Source organism: Corvus hawaiiensis, chromosome 2, assembly GCF_020740725.1.
Source record: "Corvus hawaiiensis isolate bCorHaw1 chromosome 2, bCorHaw1.pri.cur, whole genome shotgun sequence".
Lineage (NCBI taxonomy): Eukaryota > Metazoa > Chordata > Aves > Passeriformes > Corvidae > Corvus > Corvus hawaiiensis.
The window spans coordinates 102894869-102914048 of NC_063214.1; the positions used below are offsets into that span (position 1 = coordinate 102894869).

At 40.5% G+C, this 19180-nt stretch overlaps 1 protein-coding gene across 5 annotated transcripts in view; it reads left to right on the forward strand.

Annotated features, from left to right (window-relative positions):
- The window catches only part of SHROOM2 (shroom family member 2), a 123771-nt gene that overhangs the window by 51931 nt on the left and 52660 nt on the right, over positions 1–19180 (forward strand). For 4 of the 5 annotated variants that reach the window (XM_048328962.1, XM_048328971.1, XM_048328979.1 and 1 more), the window contains exon 2: positions 1646–1797. In XM_048328962.1, coding sequence (XP_048184919.1) covers positions 1646–1797 — 152 coding nt within the window. Of the gene's footprint in view, positions 1–1645; positions 1798–16425; positions 16612–19180 lie in introns of those variants that run through there. The other variant, XM_048328997.1, reaches the window with a different exon arrangement.

Consider the following 19180-nt stretch of genomic DNA (forward strand, 5'->3'; position numbering starts at 1 on the left):
GCTGATTGACTTTGGTGCCTCAGAAGATGGCAGTTCTTTATGAAGCTTTCTGCAGTTAGGATGATTACAAGGAATTACTCTTTGTAAATTTGCTGGCGTTTAATATTGTGGGACTCAGATACTGTAGTCAATGTAAAATATAATGAAGACATAAATGAAAGTCTTTGCTTTGAAGACAAAGTGTCAAATATACAGGAAGATGTGGGATATGGATTATGAGCAAGTAGAGGAGGAATAAAGTTAAATACATAGGTCATTAAGCCAAGCAACTGAGAAGCCAGAGGCTGTGTTGACAGCAAAGGGGATAGGAAGAAGCTAGAAAGCCAAGAGATTGAATTGCAAAGTGTTCAATACCTACAACTGTACTTAGAATCATAGACTTGTTTAGTTTGGAAAACAGCTTTAGGATCACAGAATCTGGTTGTTAACCTAGCACTGCCCAGTCCACCACTAAACCGTGTGCCCCATCTTGGTCCCCACACATCCAATGAAGGATAAAGATTTTCCATAGCCCTCCTTTGCTTGCTAATGTATTTATGAAAATATTTTTATTGTCTTTTATAGCAGTAGCCAGATTAAGTTCTATCTGGGCTTTGGGCCTTCTAATTTTCTCCTTGCATAACCTCATAACATCCTTGTAATCATCGTTTGAAATCAGTTCAAACTGTTGATACTTGTTAATCTGTCTGATCAAGCTTTTGAGATTTGTTTTAAATTTTGAAAATGGGTAACTTGTAATGTGGGGTTTTTTGACTTAGGGTGGGAAGTGCAAAAGCCTAACTCTTTATCTTGTGTTTTTGTCACATGTTATGAGCAATTGTATAAAAATTAAATGCATTCAAGAGATGCCTGTGGCAGCAAAATAATCTTCCAGTGAATTTCTCTTAGTATCGCTGTGTTTTTAAGACAGAGCTGTTAATTAGCTGTATGGATGGTAAATTCTCCTAAATGTTATGTTTCTGATGAAAATACCTTTGTTTTCTAGACCAGCTTGTTAAGCTGGGATTTCATTGCCGTGCCAGATTTTTTTGAGCTGGCTGTGTGTTAATGTTATTGACAAAATGGTTAATATTACTGGTTACCTTCTCTAGGGAACCATATTTTAAGATGCCGGCCTGAAACTCTATTTGCAAGTATGATTACACATTCAGTATTGAACTGAGGTCAAGATGACAGATGCTTTTCACAGAATCACTGAATGGGACAAGTTGGACGGGATCCACAGTGGATCATCTGGTCCAGCCTCCCTGCTCAAGCAGGGTCATCCCAGAGCACAGATTTGCATCCAGACAGTTCTTGAATATCTCCAGTGAAGGGAGACTCCACAACCTCTCTGGGCAGTCTGTTCCAGTGCATGCACAGCAAAGAAGTTTTCCTTATATTCCCAAATTTCCCTCAAGCTTTCTAGCTTTCTCAGGAAGTCTCCTCTCTTTTATTTATTTCCCATTCTAATTGTCTCTGTATAATTACTGTTTCTTTATAGTGATTTTTACTGTGCCTTCTTAATTATGTTAAGCTCTTAATTACTGTATTAATTTTTGTTGAAGCCAGTATTAAAAGCTCATTAGCTTATTTTAAAGGTGTCACTGTGCAACCTATATAATTCTACCATTTGTTACATGGTTTTATTTTTTTTTTTTCCCAGATAGAAGATGGGAGCAAAGCTGCAGCTGTGGACAAGTTACTGGCTGGGGATGAAATTGTTGGCATCAATGATGTGGGCCTGTCTGGCTTCCGACAAGAAGCAATCTGTCTGGTGAAAGGTTCACACAAGACGCTAAAGCTTGTAGTAAAAAGGTAAGCTTGTCTTTAGCTGGAAAACCAAATGTGTTTCAGCCTATAAGCTAGTGGGCAACTAAATTTGCCAAGATTTGGCAAGTTAATGACTTTCATTCAGTGTTATTAATGTGCATATTATGTGGTGTTAACCTCCTCCTTGAACACAGACCCTTTATGGAAGAAGATGGAGAGAGGCAGCCTATTGATCGGAGCAGGACGCGAGGCAATATATTCTGTGAATGCTGTTGTGATGTGATGAGTCAGGACACTGTCTCTGTCTTCCTGAAGTGCAGTGCCCAAAGCAGGCTGTCAGCCCTGCTTCCCTGCCTTTGGTGTGTGGACACGGCCAGCGCTCTTTAGCGCATGTGCTGTGCGGGCCACTTGTGGTGTCAGGAGCAAGTTACATGAGAGGCTTTTGGAAAAGCATTTTCCCACTCTGAAAGTATTTATGTCTCAAGCATTTCATAAGTGGTTTGCTTGAAGAGTCCTTTCAGTTATTAGTGGAGGGGAAAAGTGAAGCAGTTTATCAGAACACGTTCATGGTATGAAAACTTATTGTTTTGTCATTTCGACTTGCGACTTTTAAGTTCACGCTATTTTTGCTAACTTGAGTTAAAAATAATTTTCATGAAGTATTTTTGACAGAAGTGAACTGTTGTTAAAGTAGGTTAAATCTTGTAATTTCTGAAAAAAATTCCAATCAAGAAATCTGAACAACATGATCTTTTGTGGTAATTTCCTACTCTGGTGTATCAGAACTTTCAAAATAATTACTCTTACCAAATTATACCAGCCAGTCTTTCACATGAGAATTTCTTAGAATCAAAAAAGAATTTTGATGCTATATAAGAAATGCCAAGAATTTGAGCTTGACAGGTATGATGATCTGTAAATATTGTGACTGTTTGAGGCTGTCTTAAATGAGGACAGTCTTTTGTGAAATAGCACTGACAGGTAGGACATCACAGTGCTAGACAAAGATAGGTAAGAGAGGTGTACAAAAACGTGCTTTTCACCTTCTGTTTTAGAAGGTATTTTTGATAGAAGGAACTACAGGAACCTGGAGCTCTTTCACAGCTGATAGTTTATATCCTCAACAATAGCTACTTCTGGAAGCTCTTACCAAATTTTTGCAGCATTGAAACTAATAAATGCAAAATAAAATACATTCACAACTACCATAAATCATGTTGATGTTCAGCAGTTCAAACTTGCGCTGGCTATTTCAGTAAAAGCACTTCTGTTAGCAGAAGTTACATCAGCTGTTCCAGTCAGAGAAAGGGGGAACTTCAGGGTTGAGAAGTTTTATAGACACTGAAGAATCTGCCAAGACAGCAAGTCTTAATTACCAGGAAATGCTTCAGAGCAAGTAGAAAGATTCCCTCTTTCTTGGTGCTTTTCAATTTTATGACAGTAATTTGCTCAGAATCTGTGAATTCTGATCTATCTTTGGAAATGGCAGAAGGCTTGGTGCAGAAATACTCTCATGAGAGACACAGCTGTGTCGTTCTTGTTACTCATACCTCATCGCTCTCTACAAGTATCTGAAAGGAGGTTGCAGTGAGGTAAGGGCCATTCTCTTCTACTCTGACAGCACTTAGAAGACAAGAGGAAATGGCCTTAAACTGGGAGATTCAGATTAGATACTAGAAAATAATTTTTTACTGTTAGGGTGGCCAGGCATTGGAATAGGTTGCCCAGGGAGGTGGTGGAGTCACCACCCCTATAGGTGTTCAAGATGCCTGGAGCTGATGTTGGGTTTTGTGGTTTAAGGGTTCCCATGGTAGTGCTGGGTGGACAGTTGAACTGGATTTTTTAAAGGTCTCTTCCAACCTTGATGATTCTATGATTCACTTCATGTGTGTGATTTTGGAGAACTTTCCTACAGCTAGTCAAGTGCTGATTTGCTGCTGGGGATTTGTGGCCATTCTCTGCAGGCAGCAAAGCCCCATTGCTATGTATGCCCTTGAGCACTCTGGTGCAAAACTGATGGATTTTCATCAGTCCTTTATCATCCCTCCCCTTTTTCCTTCCCTAGCTTATGTGCAACAGGCGAAAACAAGCTAGCTGTTCTGGCCAAGAGGCTGAAACAGTGGCTGTTGTTAGAGAAAACATTTTTGTCTGAAATTGATTAAGAACTTCCATAGCTCCCAAAAGAGGCACTAGCCCTTTGGGTCATTGACAAGTCTGCATAATATTAGATAAAATTTCATAAAACTTACTGAATGAAACTAGCTGGGGCTTTTGTCTGTGGTTTTTCAACTTTGCTCTTTCCTTGGAAAGTTGCCTTAGGACATCAGTCCTTTGACAGTCAGAAACCTTTTAACTTCCAGTCTCATTTTATTCTCGGCCAGCTTGTTCTCATGCACTGCTGTTGCTGTGCTGAAATAGCTTTTCTTTTCCTGTTGAAAGTTCAAATGATGCAGGTTCTTGTAAAAGCCTTTTTGCATGCTTTCTTTCAGAAGTTACGGTTTGAACAACAGTATTTTGTTTTGTTTGCCCTAAATCTTAAGCTGAATTTTTATGAGTGCTTTAAACAGCTGTGTTTTTAAGCAAACCAGTTGTTTAGTCTTTGTGTGAGTGATCCTGCAGGTCTGGATTGAATTGGATCAGGGAACTGATCTGACTACAAAATTACTTGAGTAAGTAGGGGTTCAGCTGGGTAAGACCACCACTTCTCAGAGGTCATCTGCACTTCAATCAATTACAGCAATCTTGAAATGGCAGTTTTAGCATTTTTAGACTATTTCAATCTTCAGACCCACACTTACTGTTCCCAGAGGAGACTGTGGGGATAGTCCCACAAAATTCCCTTTCATTGAATTACGTATAAGATGATGTATTGATCTGCACGTCATCATAGCATCTTCTTGTCTGCTTGCCCTGTGTCCTTTGTCTACCACTGTGATGTCTGTCTGTAGCATTGATTTAACATTTTATTCCCTGTGGGCATCAGTGCAATAATCTGAAGCACAAAATAGACAGTTTGAAGTTCAACTCAATCCTTAAGCTTAAGAAAATCTTTGTTTTAATCATATTGTTCTTGTTATCTGTGAGAGTTAATGTGGATAGCCAAGATCTACATTTTGTGTGGAAAACATTTTTCCCTGGGGTCATTTTTACTATCTATTTGTAGACTGATCCAGAAGTGAAAATCTAACTTTTAAAAATCTATTATGTTATGTAAAAATTACTTCTTAACAAAATTCTGGAAAGTAGAGAACTTCCTTGCAATTAATGTCAGTATAATTAATCAAGAAAAATCGGAGTTTGTCACTGCTGAGAAGTGCGTCCATGTGAAATTTCTTCTCAAAGCAATAGAGCCACAGCCTGATCCTATATTGATCTAAATATACGTAGGAAACAGTAGGACATGCTATTGTCTGTTTAGAAGTCTAATGTACCTACAGCGAAGACCAAGGGAAAATGTTTTAGTGAGAGTAATGTGTTTCATTCACAACAATTATTTTGTGTCTGGGACAAAGGTTTCTTAAGGTGCTCATGTTGTTCTCCAGTGGTAGCTGGCTTCCACAAAATTATATTTACCTGCTATTTTTAAAGAATATGATGCTTGACTCAGGGAAGATAACATTGGTTTCTAAATAAAAGTGTCTACAGTACCAATACTCGGCATAAATGTGTTGGCTATCAGCATACATACTTTGCTGTGTTTTCTGGAAACACTGCATAGTTGTGGTCTAAACCAAATCAGGGCTATGCAACTGGCTCAACAACAAACATGATGTTTAAGTAGTTTACATATATTGACAGTTGAACAAGCACAGTGTACTTTTGGTCCTGGATTAAAATAGGACTCAGGAGGCTTAATGTTATTTTCTCAAGTGGATTTGTAGAAACAATACACCTTAATTGCGTGCTAGTTCTTCAGTGTAGTACTGGGTAATTTCTTGTGTAGATTCCTGTCTTAGGAAAATGGAAAGCAAACTGTGCTTAGGACATTTCTTACAGGAATTACATGTGAATTTCTTTTGTTTGGAAACTGCATATCTGTATACAAATGAAATTGGTCTGAGTGTTGATGTTGAGGTGATTGCCATATTCTGTGTAATTTAATTATTTTGCATATACTTCTAACTTAAATTCCTTTATACTTACTACATACCATCTTCATTCCTTTGCATATACTAGACATAAGCATATATCACAAATCCATAGTAAGAGTAATTTTTCACTATGCATTCATGAGACACATTAAACTGTTAAAAACTGGCACATTGGTGAGGCTTTCATGTGTGATTTATTAAAGGCAGGGTGAGATTTTAACCTCTGGGAGTCACCCTAAGAAGTTATATGTGTTGTCCTCTTGGCTGCTTGAGTTGTCTGTTAGGGGCAGTCAAAATGGGCAGGCGAGGGAAGGAGCAGCCTCTTTTCCACAGGGTCTGCCAGTGATGAGAAGCTGGACTTTGTTTATTGGCCAACTCTTCAGGTACTGCCAGCGACTCAGAACAAGCTTTAAAGTTCTGGAGTTTAGCCACATTGTGTACACATGAGGGCTTGTTGGATTTTTTTCTGTTCTACAGCATTTTGGTGTTGTGCCTTCATGTTGCCAAAGTGCAAGCTCTTTTTGCAATGCTGAAGAAGTCCATTGTTAAAGGAAAGAGAGTGGGAGCAAACACACTTGTTATTAGAAGCGTATTATGAATACTGGCATTACTGTGCAAAATCCTAACCAGGGAAGTGATTTCCATGATACTTGTGCTATAAACACCTGGACATGGAAAGTTAGGGTTATCTTGGTTTGCATGGCACTTCATGAAGACAGCCAACTCCTAATTAAAGCACAGAAGAAGGAATTTTTAATGAATGTCTTGAGGGGTCCAAGATTGTACAGTATGGTTTCAGACACCTGAGACCTGAGCAGAAATCTATGAATAAAAATCTTGACAGTCATTTACAATGTTCAGATGGGAGATCACTGAAATTTGTCACATTCTGAGCAGAAACTTGCTGAACACTACCAATGATCTTTCTGTAGTGAGTTTTGTGTAACTTAGCAAGGAGATCTAGTCTTACCTATTTATGATCTGTGTAGCAGCTAACTGTGTACTTCATGGCTCCTTGTGGCTGCAGAAATACTCTGTGAAACTTGGCAATATCAGTTTGTGAGATGACTTGGAAAATTGAGGGATTTTTTTTTTTCTGTACAATTAGGAGATACAGATGGGGGCTGTGAATTCTGTCTCTTACCTGTGTTTAGCCTTGATAGCTCTACTTTCATAAATACCAAAATGGTATGGGAAACAATCTGAAAAATTACATGTATTTTTCTACTTTTAATCATATTGTATTTTGCCCATGGTTATGGTTAAGCATTGCTCAATAAACCAAATGCACTTGTGAAGAACCACTGTTGAGTACAAGTGAAATCTATTTTGTCTTTCAATTAGATTTCATTGCTTCTGGAACCAGGGTTTGTTATGGCAAAACAAGTAACAGTGGTTTCTCTCTTGCTACCCTGTAGCCATAATTCCTCCTTTTTGATGATTGACCTTGGCCTTAACTGACCAAGAATGGATTTTTTTTTTTCAATTTTTTTTAAAAAATTCCTGTATTTTCAACCAGAATTTGGAAATATGTAGGAAACTGTAGTGGGTTTTCTGTGGCTGTATCTGCATACATGTACCATTGCTGTAAGAAGTAGGCAGGTGTGATAGCCCCTTGCTACCTGTGTTTCTTGGAACTGACAGCTATGGAACAGGATATGCTGGTGCAGATCTTTGGGAGTGGGTATTTCTAACAGATGCACACAGCTTTCAGGTTCAAGGCATGAAAATTCCTGTGTGACTGCAGTTGGTGGAAGGGCTGGGCTCTTTTCAACTCCCACTTTGCAAATTCATTTGAGAAGTAGGTTAATATATTGTTGTGGGTCCCCTTTCCTGCTCTAAGCAGGATGGCCAGGTGTAAATGTGTGCCAGGGATGCACACATACACTGCTCCCAGCCAGGTCTGGTGATGGAGAGGGGAACAAGTCACGTGTTTCAGGATATGCGACAGGGCATGACCAGGCTAGGGCGCCTCTTTTTCTCCTTTGCTGCTGCCAGTGAGCTACTATGGCTCACAGTGGGGTGGCAGGAACCAAATAAGCACAAATATGGCACATCATGTGAACTGCACAGCACCTACAGGCCCAGCTCAGGAGAATGTTGGGTTGGATGTCCTGTGCTTTAAGGAATGCCTAGCAGGATCTTTCTGTGAAGAATGTTTAATGGAGCATCTGCCAGATAAACCACTCTGTACACACATGCTCAGTGGGGACACAAAAAGTAGGCCAGCCCATGTGGAGGTCACCTCCTGTTCCAGTTTCCTGTCCACCTTCTCCATGGGCAAACCCAAGGCTGGCTGGGCCTCCACTGTGCTCGTCATCCTTCAGCTGTGTGATCCTGCACTACTGATGGAAGGGGAATGGACATGACAAAAGGAGGAGCACATGTAGAGGGATTCCTTATGGAACAGGGGCATATGATACCCCTGGAAAGATTGGACAACCCAGGGTTGCTGAGGAAAAGCCCCTGAACAGGCCCCTGTCTGCAGGCAGGCCTGGAAAGCACCTGGCTGCAGGCAGCCCTGAAAGTCCTTGGCAAAGTTTTACAGTGGTCGGCTCCCCTGCTGATTAGAGGCCATCTAGAGGGACTGGGCGTGAATCTTTGCAAAAGTAGATATAAGCTTGCATAGTTGAACCATAAAGGGAGAATGATGCTCAGATCGTATCGGTGTACGTGTCGTTACTCTGGCCAGCTCTCCAGCCTCGGTCCCTATCAAGCACACACTTCCATCTTTTCAGCAAATTATACCTTAGAAGAGCCCTGATGAGGACCATTTTCCCTGGTTGCATCACAGTCACTTAACCCAACACATTAATGGTGTGAATCCACATTCCCTTTGCTGTAACCCTAGCAATACCCCCCAGGTGTTTGGATGTTTCCCATGCCAACTGCTTTTTCAGTGGGGTGTACATCTAAAAAGCACTTTCATGTCTTAATTTTCTGCCCACCTCACCCGTTTCTTGGTTGCATTAACATGATCTGTATGTAACATGCTGTTAGTGACACACTGATGGGTGCTTGAGGTGATCATAAGCTTTAGTTCCTCCAGTATTGTCCCTGGTTTCAAAGAGCAAATTGTTGTCTTGTGATTTTGGATGTTCGTCTTATACAGCTGTCAGGCTTCTCTCAAATACAGATGTCATGAATGATACGTTTTCATTTTGTGACAACTTTCATAATTTATTTCTTTGCAAATCTAAAAAATCTGCCCTGTAAAGCTTAAATAACAGAAAGCCAAAATTGCAACAGATGTCACAGTATTTTACCAAGTCAACTCTGTTAGGGCAATATTTGGGCTACTAGAAGGCCATAGACATTTCTGTGTAGGTAAAAGGAATATTCTATAATTTGAATATGCTTATTCAAAAGGTTACTTGTGGCAGTGCTATTCAGTTTTTTAAGTAATTACCAAAATTGGGCAACATGGCTTTTTTTGTGGAATGGGATATCTATGAAACAGTAACAACCTGTGAATCATGACTGGCTTTTAGTTGTGTTTTTTTTCCTGCAATCATGCATGCACTTGTCCAAATGGTTAATTTTGAGCGTGAGTAGTCTCGTCCAATTTAGTAAGAGCACTCACATGACTGAAAATAAAAAAGTATACAAGTGCTTACAGGATCTAACCATAGCTTTTTACGAGGTCATTCTGGAGCTATCCTGAAAACTGCTTTCCACTTATGAATTTCAGTGTAGGTGTTGGAAACTAATATGTAGCCCCTTGGGTGAGAGAGGAAAACAAGTGAGCCTTCTAAAATTTGGGTGGCTGAAGACTTACTCATTTCACATAATAGTTTTGTATGCACACACAGACCATTTTTTGTGTGTTTGATAATACCGCAGATACCTGCAGACTCCTGACTGAAACAGAATTATAAACCCATCCATTAAAGACAAAATAAATAATCTTTTTATATCAGAGATGATCTTTGCATATTGAAGTCATGGTTCTGTGTATGTTGTATGTGTTTTGACATAATTGTTTGGGATTGCTTTTAAGCACTTAAGAGTGTTGGGTTTTTAAACACTAGTCAAGAACACTGAAATGCCCATGTCCAATTTTAGGAGAGAAGGACTAATACTCCTGTTTCAGTGTGTTGCAATTTTCTCCTTGTGGAAATTTTATTGTAGGTTACATATTTCACATCCTGAAAATTAAATGATTGACAGGTTTGAGAACTTGGCACTTCTTAAACATTTCAGGATCAAGTAACTACCATATTGAGTGTAGAGATTTTATGCTCTACTTGCTCAAGTAACTACCTGTAACACCTTCCAATTTGAAAAGATTATAAAGAAGTTTTAAAATAATTTCTGAATCCAACCCTTAACTCCAGAAGTGTGACGACTTCAAGGAAGGGCAGGAATGCAAGTGTGTTGCAGATTTAGTTACTGAATAACTGAAGAAATTTGCATCTTATCTCTTGCACAAAAAACCCGGGGTATTTTATGGTCATTGCTACTGAATCTGCATAATACTGGATCACCTGGCAAAACAAAGTCGGACATAGAGTCACAGCTACCACACTGCTGAGTTATACAGCCCTTGTGCTTTTAGTCCAGCTTCATGCTGAGTGCAGAAGAAGGACAGAATGACAAAAGCCGAAGTTTGGGGAAATATCTGCTGGGTTGCAATCAAAATCAGAGTCAGTTCTTTGATCTGGCTCAGGGAGCAGCCTTTGCCAGCAGGTGGGCTGCTGAACTGAGAGTGGCATCTGATGGGGAAGAGAGCACTGTGGGGCATGGTAACTAGCCTGGCATGGGTCGTGTTAGAGCAAAATAGCTTTCTCAGATAAAACCTGAACCATACCAGCTTGTGGCACAGTTCTTCATGGACGCTCAGTAATTTGCATCATGTGGCTATAGTGTTTTAACCAAGAACAAGATGAAGCAGGGCTGGGATCTCTCCTGAAATGCCCTGGGACAAGAGGAATTCCCTTTCCCCACTCCTGTTTTTGGGTCACCTTGAATGTGGTTAGGTATATTACAGCTGAAATCGGTGTGGGAAAACACCACACCTGTGCAGAAAGACCAGTATTTGGACTGTGGTTTCTGAGGAAGCTCAACTCATTTGGGATGGCTGTCGAAGGGTAAGCTTATTGTGAGTGGCTGGGAGGCAAAACACACCCATTCTTTCTGGCCATAAGCAGCACCAGGGTTTCTGTGGCTGTGTGCCCCAAGGATGTGGCAAGTTCCTTCTTGCTGAAGGCAGCGTGTTGGGCTGGCGCAGGCAGCCGTGTGCTGCTCTGGCGTTCACTGTGCCCATCCTGGGCAAAGATGGCAGGGGGGCATGTGTCTGAAGGCTGCTCTGCTTCCTGCTCCTTCATTTTAGCCATGGTAAGATGGCCTAAAATCCCCCCTGTATTTTGTCTGCTGCTGCTGTTAGCATTAGCTCTGTCAGAGGCTATGTTTTTCTTCAGTGTTACTGGTGAATAACACTTCTTTTGTATTTACCTTAAAGGTTAATTTCTTTAGCACTTTACATGGCATGATAGTCTCCAAGATATTTGAAAATAAACTCTGCCAGAACCAATTTATTCAATGTGTGAAGCATTTTAGATATTTCATAATGATAAATACTCATTAAAAAATGTTTTATTATCCTTCTGAGGAATTCTGATAAATTATGGTAAAAACTGAGGTAAGAGGATGACATCAGGAGTTTAATGCTATCTAGCCATCAAAAAGGTAGCGGAATGTGCGAAAAATAAGGATGGGGGAAAAGTATTTACGTAGCTTATATAATATACCATAAATCCCAAGAGCAACACTTTTATCTCAGACATCCAGATGTGTCTGTCTAGTTCCCCAAGGCAGACCAAGAAAAAACAGTTCCAGAATATGAGAGCTTTATCATGGTAGTCTATTGTGAATTCAGAAGGCAGGAAGATTTATGATGTTATACCTCATACAAATTAATACCTCTTTGTTGACAGTGCATATCTTACTTATAAATGAAATTGCTGTTCCATCCTGCTCAAGCCTGTATAGTTGGGCTGAGGAACAAGGAAAACCAGAGCGAACTGGATGGTGAAATCCTGATTTCTTCAATGACTGAAGTCTTTAAGGGTGCTAGGGTTGGTAATTTATTTGTATTTATTTATTTTCACAGACAGAAGCAGAGTATTTTGCAGGTCTCTTTAATTTCTTTTTATGTAAAATGCAATGTATTAGAGCATGGGGTAGGAAAGGAGCTGCTGTGCTGTGACAAGACAGTACTCCTTCCAGCATGGCTTCTTTAAAAAAAGGCACTGTTGGCTGTAGTGTGGTGGTGCTGTTTGCTCCATTTTTCAGGTGCAGGATGACTGGAAAACGGGAGGTCAGACCGACTGGTTACATGATACATGGGAGGAGAAAACAAAGAGCAGTGCTACAGGCCTTATAGGTCTTGCCATGGTTGACAGCAAAGGCAAAAGGTGACTGTGTAGTCCTTTGTGTGAATTTTGGCATGTGAAAATGGGCATTTAAGGTAGAATATGCTGCTTTGCTGAAATTTTAGGTATTTGTACAGATACCCATATAATAGAATTCTGTCAATAACTTGTCTGTCAAAATACTGGTTCAATTTGCCATTCTAAGAATATTAATAGATTGATTTTATTACTTTTCTCTTTTAGAGCCTTTCTCTCCCCTAGAGGTCTGTAAGTTAAGCATGTGTTTATGTTTTTATTTTATTGTTTTTAAGTTCTAGGTCACTTCTTTTTTAGGGGTACTTTTTGGAAGTCGTTTCCTTTTATGATAAGATACCAGAAACTGAAATTACAAAAACAGGAACTCCTGTTTTGCATGGAAAAATGTGCTGCAGTTCCATTTGCTGCTTCCAGAAAAATAGGCTGACTTTGTTGTTAAGATTTGTTGGCACTTTCCTTGAAAAGATAAGTAAGAGGGGAGTACAAGGTATTCAGATACTCAGTGCACAGAGATCATAAACAACAGCAAAGCCACAGTTTTGTTGTTTTAACTCATTGCATTGAGTTTCAGTCAGCTACAGGCATTCAGGAAAAAAAAGGTGATATCAGAAAAGCTGTTAATTTCAAGTGTCTCAGTTGGAGTGGGTCATTTTAAAGGTACGTAAAATCCAAAACCTGCTGATTGTTTCTCTTAGTTTCAAAGGGAGATTATTCAGTGCTCTATCTGGAATTTCACCTTCAGAAATGGAGACAACCAGAATATCTCCTGGCTTCTGAAGATCACAGCTATAGCAATTAAATGTCTGAGGACTCCATTTAGATGTGCAAATAAGACTGCCTAACCACAACCTTTATTTTTTATTACTCTGTGTCTGAATCCTTTGCTGGTAGCGCTCTCTTGTGGCTGTTACTTTCATTTAAACAACGTAAAGGATTTCAAAAATATGTATATTATTTAGAAATTTCTGCCTTAGGACACAACAGTCTGTGTTGGATATGCGTTCCTAAATTAAATGTGGTAATATATATTTTAATAATGCAGGAAGGTCAGTCTAGGCAAAAGCATCCCAAGTGTGCTTCCCAGAAGATTTCAAAGGGACAGGTGTATTGAGCATTCAGGTTTTCAACCACTTTTTTTGGTGTATTTTTGGTGAAAAGCCCTATGCCTGTGGAGAGACGGAGGGGGAGGCTTGGAGGGGAATGAAGTCTGCCTTGGCAGCCAGAGTCAGGTGGAGAGACAGGGATGGGCACCTTTATTAACGAACTTGATTGCAGATGCTGCTTTTCCTTTGGCACTGCTCTTGGTGATGAGCAAGTTACTTCCCATAACTTTGGCTATTAAAATAAATGAAAAAAAGTATTTGGGAAACTTTTCAAGTGAAACTGATGTGTGTTCCTGGTGAAAGCTTGAAAGCTTTTCACCCTGAATCTGTATTTTCTCATTCTGGGGATGGGAAAGGAGAAGGTGAGGGGTTAACTCTTTACCTATTCTGGTTTTTAATACAAAGTTTTTAGCCGATGTTTTAATTTTCATTAAGGAGGTAAAGCTCTCTGGAAGCTCAGATTGTGATGTGCAGGGGTTTCCTTTGAGCTAGGGTCATACAGTTTCCTCTTTCAAGAGCAGTTACTAATGAACAGTTGTTTGGTACTACATAGACCCGATACTATTGGGATTGCATCCAGTGTCATAGCTTTATAAGCATGTCTGCATTAATACCAAGTGTGTGATGTTGGATGTAGGCTCCTTTTCCTTCTCTACTGTAACCCAACAGCAACTGGAGTAATGATTCCAGGTTGTTTACTTAGTTGGACTCTCTTAGAGCGGCAGGTTTACACTTGAGATAAGGCCTTGAATGAGAGGGGTCTTGGCCCTTGACTGAAAAGTCTCTGTTCTTCTGTAGGCTGAACTCTTGTGCATGGCATTTGTCTGGTCACCCACCTTCATTCATCTTTGGATTCTATATGTCACATAAGCACTTTAGTAATGCTAATTCTTTCAGGAATATTTTTTAAATTTCCACTAGTCTTCTGGGAAGGCTTTCATAGCAATTATTTGACTGTTTATAGCTGTTTTTCAGCAAATGTACTGCCATGCCCAGAAGTCTTTGTAGTGAAGGTAAGATGAGCTTGTTTGCTGTTTTGGCTGCAGTCTAGCAGGACAGCTCAGCAGTATCTGATTGCAGATTAAGACTGAAAAGAGGCTTTTTAAAGCAAATTAAAAATCGTATTAGTCAACTGATTTTTTTTTTAGGCTCAGGTTTTCCTTTTCTTTAAGGAAATACTTAGTTTTCCTTGTCTCTTACCACTGTATCAGTGTAATTCTGCTCGTTTTTTAGACAGCAGATTCTATAGTATCTACTTGATGCAATTTATTTTCTGTTAGAGTGAGGATGGACTTGCTGCTGCAAATTCAGGAAAAAAGTTCTTTTTTTCCCACTTGAATTTCACTTCTGTGTTTTGCCAAATAAGTCACCAAGAATAATATTTGTCAGGTTGACTTTGCATCCTCATTCACACAGCAATAACTCCATGGTTTTTAGACTCTTGCTGAAACATTTTTAGAAAAGCGAGCCATTACATCAAAGTCTGCCTTCCTCTGGACTGCGTATGCACATGCACACACGTGCATGGGTGTTAATATTGATAAGCAAGGCATCATGCTAGGTTTAGCTTACCTTTATTGAAGGCTACTTAGAAAAAACCCTCATTACATTAGCTTTAACATCTGTGAGTAATCTATACTCTCACCTTTATATGAAGTGCAGTTGTTTTTTAATAGAATATATCAGTCTAGCTGAGAAAGTTTTAGCCAGACACCATCTAACTTTCCAGCAGGTTCACACAGTTGAGCTATTGGACATCTTTGTAATTTGTAATTCTGTCATATGCTGTCTTAACTGGATTTCTTATTAAAATCCAAATATGTATACTTGCATAAAATAAGACCTCTTCTTACTCTTTAGCCAACTGCCTTCCTGAAGTTTGAGGATTTCTGTAAATCCATGGAACTTCCAGCTTTTCCTTTACAACTATAAGTGCATCCTGCTTTGACCTGTGAAAAGCTGTTCATTTTACACATGCAGGATGGTGGTCACTTGGTTGGTAAGGATGCTGTGGTGCAGTCTGCTCTGTTATAGAACAGAACCAACAAAAATGTATAGTTGTTGTTTAGTGTGATGGGTCAGTGAACCTAAGGCAAACATGATCGTGGCACATAGGCCAGTGTGTAAGAAGAAAGTTTGTCTTCGTTCTGCTGTGCTGATCCTTAAGGGTACAGCATAATTAATCTTCTTCATTTTCCCCAAAGAAACTCTGCGTAGCGTGTTACTGTATCCTTTATATCCTCAGGTATGATGATGGTCAGCAACCATGGCAAGCTTACATGTGCAAATCTGACTAGCAGAAGGGGATTAATTTTGTGGCTATGGAATAAAGCTTATTTTTTCAGAAGACTTTTAAACTAAATTGTCCTTTGGAAGAACTCCCCAGAATGTGTAACATCAGTCTCCCTAGGGAATGGAAGGATGTACCTGCCACTTTTTTCTGGAGGTGATGATTTCCAATGCTTGCATACTGAGGTAGTTTATTTCTTGGGATATAACAGGCTACCTCTCTTTCAGGGGAAGTGCTGCTCCCTGAGAAGACTGTCTGGTGGTTTTTCATGTGTAGGAAAAACATCTGTAACTCTGCACTACCATTGATGGTCCATCAGAGCTCTTAAGAGATTTTCTTTTAGCTTTGTCATCTCATAGGTGACATGAACTTCTTTACAGTGCAGTGCCCCAGACCCCTCTATTTTCTCAGCCGTGTATTTGCTTAGAAGACTGGAAAAGGCTAGAACAGATAAAACAAATAAACAAAAACAGTTTCAGCAGCATAACGTCAGTGCATTTTCCATGCGCCATGTCAAGCACCACTTCAAACGAACATTAAAGCTCCCCTTCCTTCCTCCTCTGTCAGGGACAGTCCTCTGGTTTCATTTTTTGGGCTTTGCTCAGCTTTTCCCTGCCGAGCTCCGCAGCAGCATTCAGCGGCAGAGTCGCAGGTCTGACTCATCTAAGGCGCTCCGGCCTCTTAGCGGGGAGTGCTAACAAGGCTCCTTTCTGAGTCTAATTATATCCCTAAGCTGGCGGCCTCAGATTAGCACAGGACAGCCGGTGGCAGAGGGCTGAGGAGTCCGATGCTCTGCTCCGCCAGCATTGCCCGCGTCTGCCGGGGACAGAACCCAGGAGGATGCCACCAACACCGCCCGGTGCCACCTCGGCCCCATCGCTTCGCCCTTGGACCGCTGCCGCTCCATGACAGGAGGCTGGTCTCCCAGCTGGGAGCTCTGCCTGGTCCCAGAGGGAGGAGCATAGGTAGGTACCCTAAGGCTGTGCCAGGGTGGGGAGGCTCCTGCTGGGCTGGCCAGGAGGTAGGACACTCATGAGCTCTGGCAGCTCCTCACCCCATCATTTCATTGTTGGGATAAGCCAGTGCTCAGGGTGCCTTTCTCTTGGCTTTTTTGTGTGTTTTGTAACTTGTTGGATGAGGGGGATAAAAAAGCTATGCATTGTTGTCTCAAATGCATCTGATTAAAATTTCATTATAGGATTGTTGAAGTGGAGTCAGCAGGCGTGGAAGAGGGGAGGTGACTTTGAAAAGAGTATTTCGTTGTTTGCTTTCAAATTTGCCTCCCATTTCTCAGGCAGACCTGAGAAATTTGCCTTGCTGAGCCAAAACCATTCATCTCCCAGCCGGGCCATGCACTGGGGTGGTTTGCAGTCGCTACTTTCTAAGAGGTCTGCAGCCATTTATCTTGGGCTGGTCTCTTCATCCTAGTATGGGATGGAGACAAATGGAGTGGCAGAGTCAAACTCAAAGCGTCAAGGCCTAAGGGTTTTTAAGTCTTGAGTTTTTAGTGGTGTGAAAAGAAAATTCAGTGGAAAAAGTTTCCTAGGCTGTGAGCTGTTTGTCAACATGCTTACACAAGGGTGGAAGGGGATTTCTACGGAACAGTGCAAGAGGAAATGAGTATGTTGATGAATGTGAGACCAAAATCGTTTGTTCTTCACGATAAATCTAAAGAAAGGGTTGTAGGATTTCTCCTTGGGAAGGAGAGGAATATGAAGTACTGAGCAAAGGTGAGGGGGGAAAAAAAAACCTAATCTTTTAAATACACTTGTCTTACACAGTTTGGGGAAGGGGGAGGGAGTGTTAAATGATTAATTTAGGTTTGGGGGGTTTTTTTTGTCATTGCCAGGCAGTTACTGCTTCCTGCTTTTCAAGAACATATGCTGTGAAGGTGGGGTGCTGGAGCAGCGTGGGCTCAGGATGTGTTTCTGTCTCTGTCGTCTTAGTGGTGACCAGACAGGCCAGCCAGCTCCATTAGAGAAATCCTTAATCTAGTGAGGCTAATGGACCTTCTCACACTACGGGGCTCTCAGGTAGGATCTGCCCACTGTATTTGTGGGAAGGATCCCAGAAGAGTTAGGATCAACATCTGCAGGTTACTGTTGGTTTATAATAATGCATAATAATACATAACAGAGCACTGGCACATAAAACCCATCACACATTTCTGCTGACTTCACTGAACTTTGAGTAAAGCTATAAAATATTAAACTTCAATTAGTCACTTGGAGCTCATATGTGGTATTCAGTGTGTCTCAGTGATTTTTTTCTATATGAAGGTACCTTTTTTATTCCTTGAGGTTGTTTAGACTTCCCTCTGTGGAGCTCTGTACCACCCTAGAAGGAGTGTTGAAACCCAATTTTGTTTCCCACTGAAGAAGACTAAATGTAGCACATAAAAAGCAAACAGCTGAGTACTCACTGTTAGAGCCGTATTCACTGCTCCAAGTTTAATAATAGTGATGTAGTCATAGTATCTGTGTGATCTGTTGTGAGATTGTCTGTAGATAGCTACCTTGGTTTATGCAGGAAGAATGCATGGATGAATTCAGTTATTAAACTACTTGATCATTTCAGAGGGATGCTGATAGATCCTGCAGCTTTTTTAACAAACTTTGGCAGCAGGAGTAACTATATATGAGTGTTAGCTAGAGCATTTTTTCGTATGTTTTGTCATTCATTGTAACTGATCTGGGCTTGAAAAATTTGGATAGTTTCTGATTTGATTTCTACGTATTCAAGCACATTTTTCAACCTGTGGGCATTTATTATTTTATTCTTGCCAGATTTACTCTCTTGTAAAACTTGCTCTTGCTGATAATTAGGGTGACTAAAGATTGAGATATGGAAGGGGTGGTGTGAGCTGGGCTGGAAGAAAAATGATCTATTGAAGATTTTTGTTATTGCTGTGAAGTTACCCTGTTATCAATTTTGCTTGGAGAATAGCTTTTATTTTGCTGTGAAGTGACTGAACCCAGCTTTCAAGTCTACTGATGTTAAATTGGATGCATATCTTGGCACATTCAGTTTCTGTAAAATAAGCCTAAAAACCTAATTCCCCAAGCAAAATCAGCGCTGCTCCAGGAATCCCAGAAATTAGGGTTTTCTGGTCATTTTTAAACTTCTAGCTCTAAGTGATTGTAAGTGTTTTAGGGCTGCCATGTATCTGCTCAAAATAAGGGTTTGTACTTTTTCCCAGTGTGTCCAAATCACAGGAAACAGCTCTGTTTCTTGCAGAATGAAATGTCAGAAGATAAAGCAAGACATAGAACCAGCCTCAGCAGAGGATCCAGCTTCTTGCACTTGCCTCACTACAGCCCCCATCTTCCCCCTAGGGATGGAGGGTGGCGGCTGGCATTTCTCAGGGTCAGGCTCCCACCCACAGGTGGGAGGTGGAGCTCTCAGAGACAGCATTATACCTGCCCATGCAGATTCTTTCTGCTTCCATTAAGAGTCTCTACAAAATATGTTGGAAATATTTGGCCTGAATTAGTACAGGCATAGGAGGAGAGTAGCTCATGCTTCAAGAAGTTG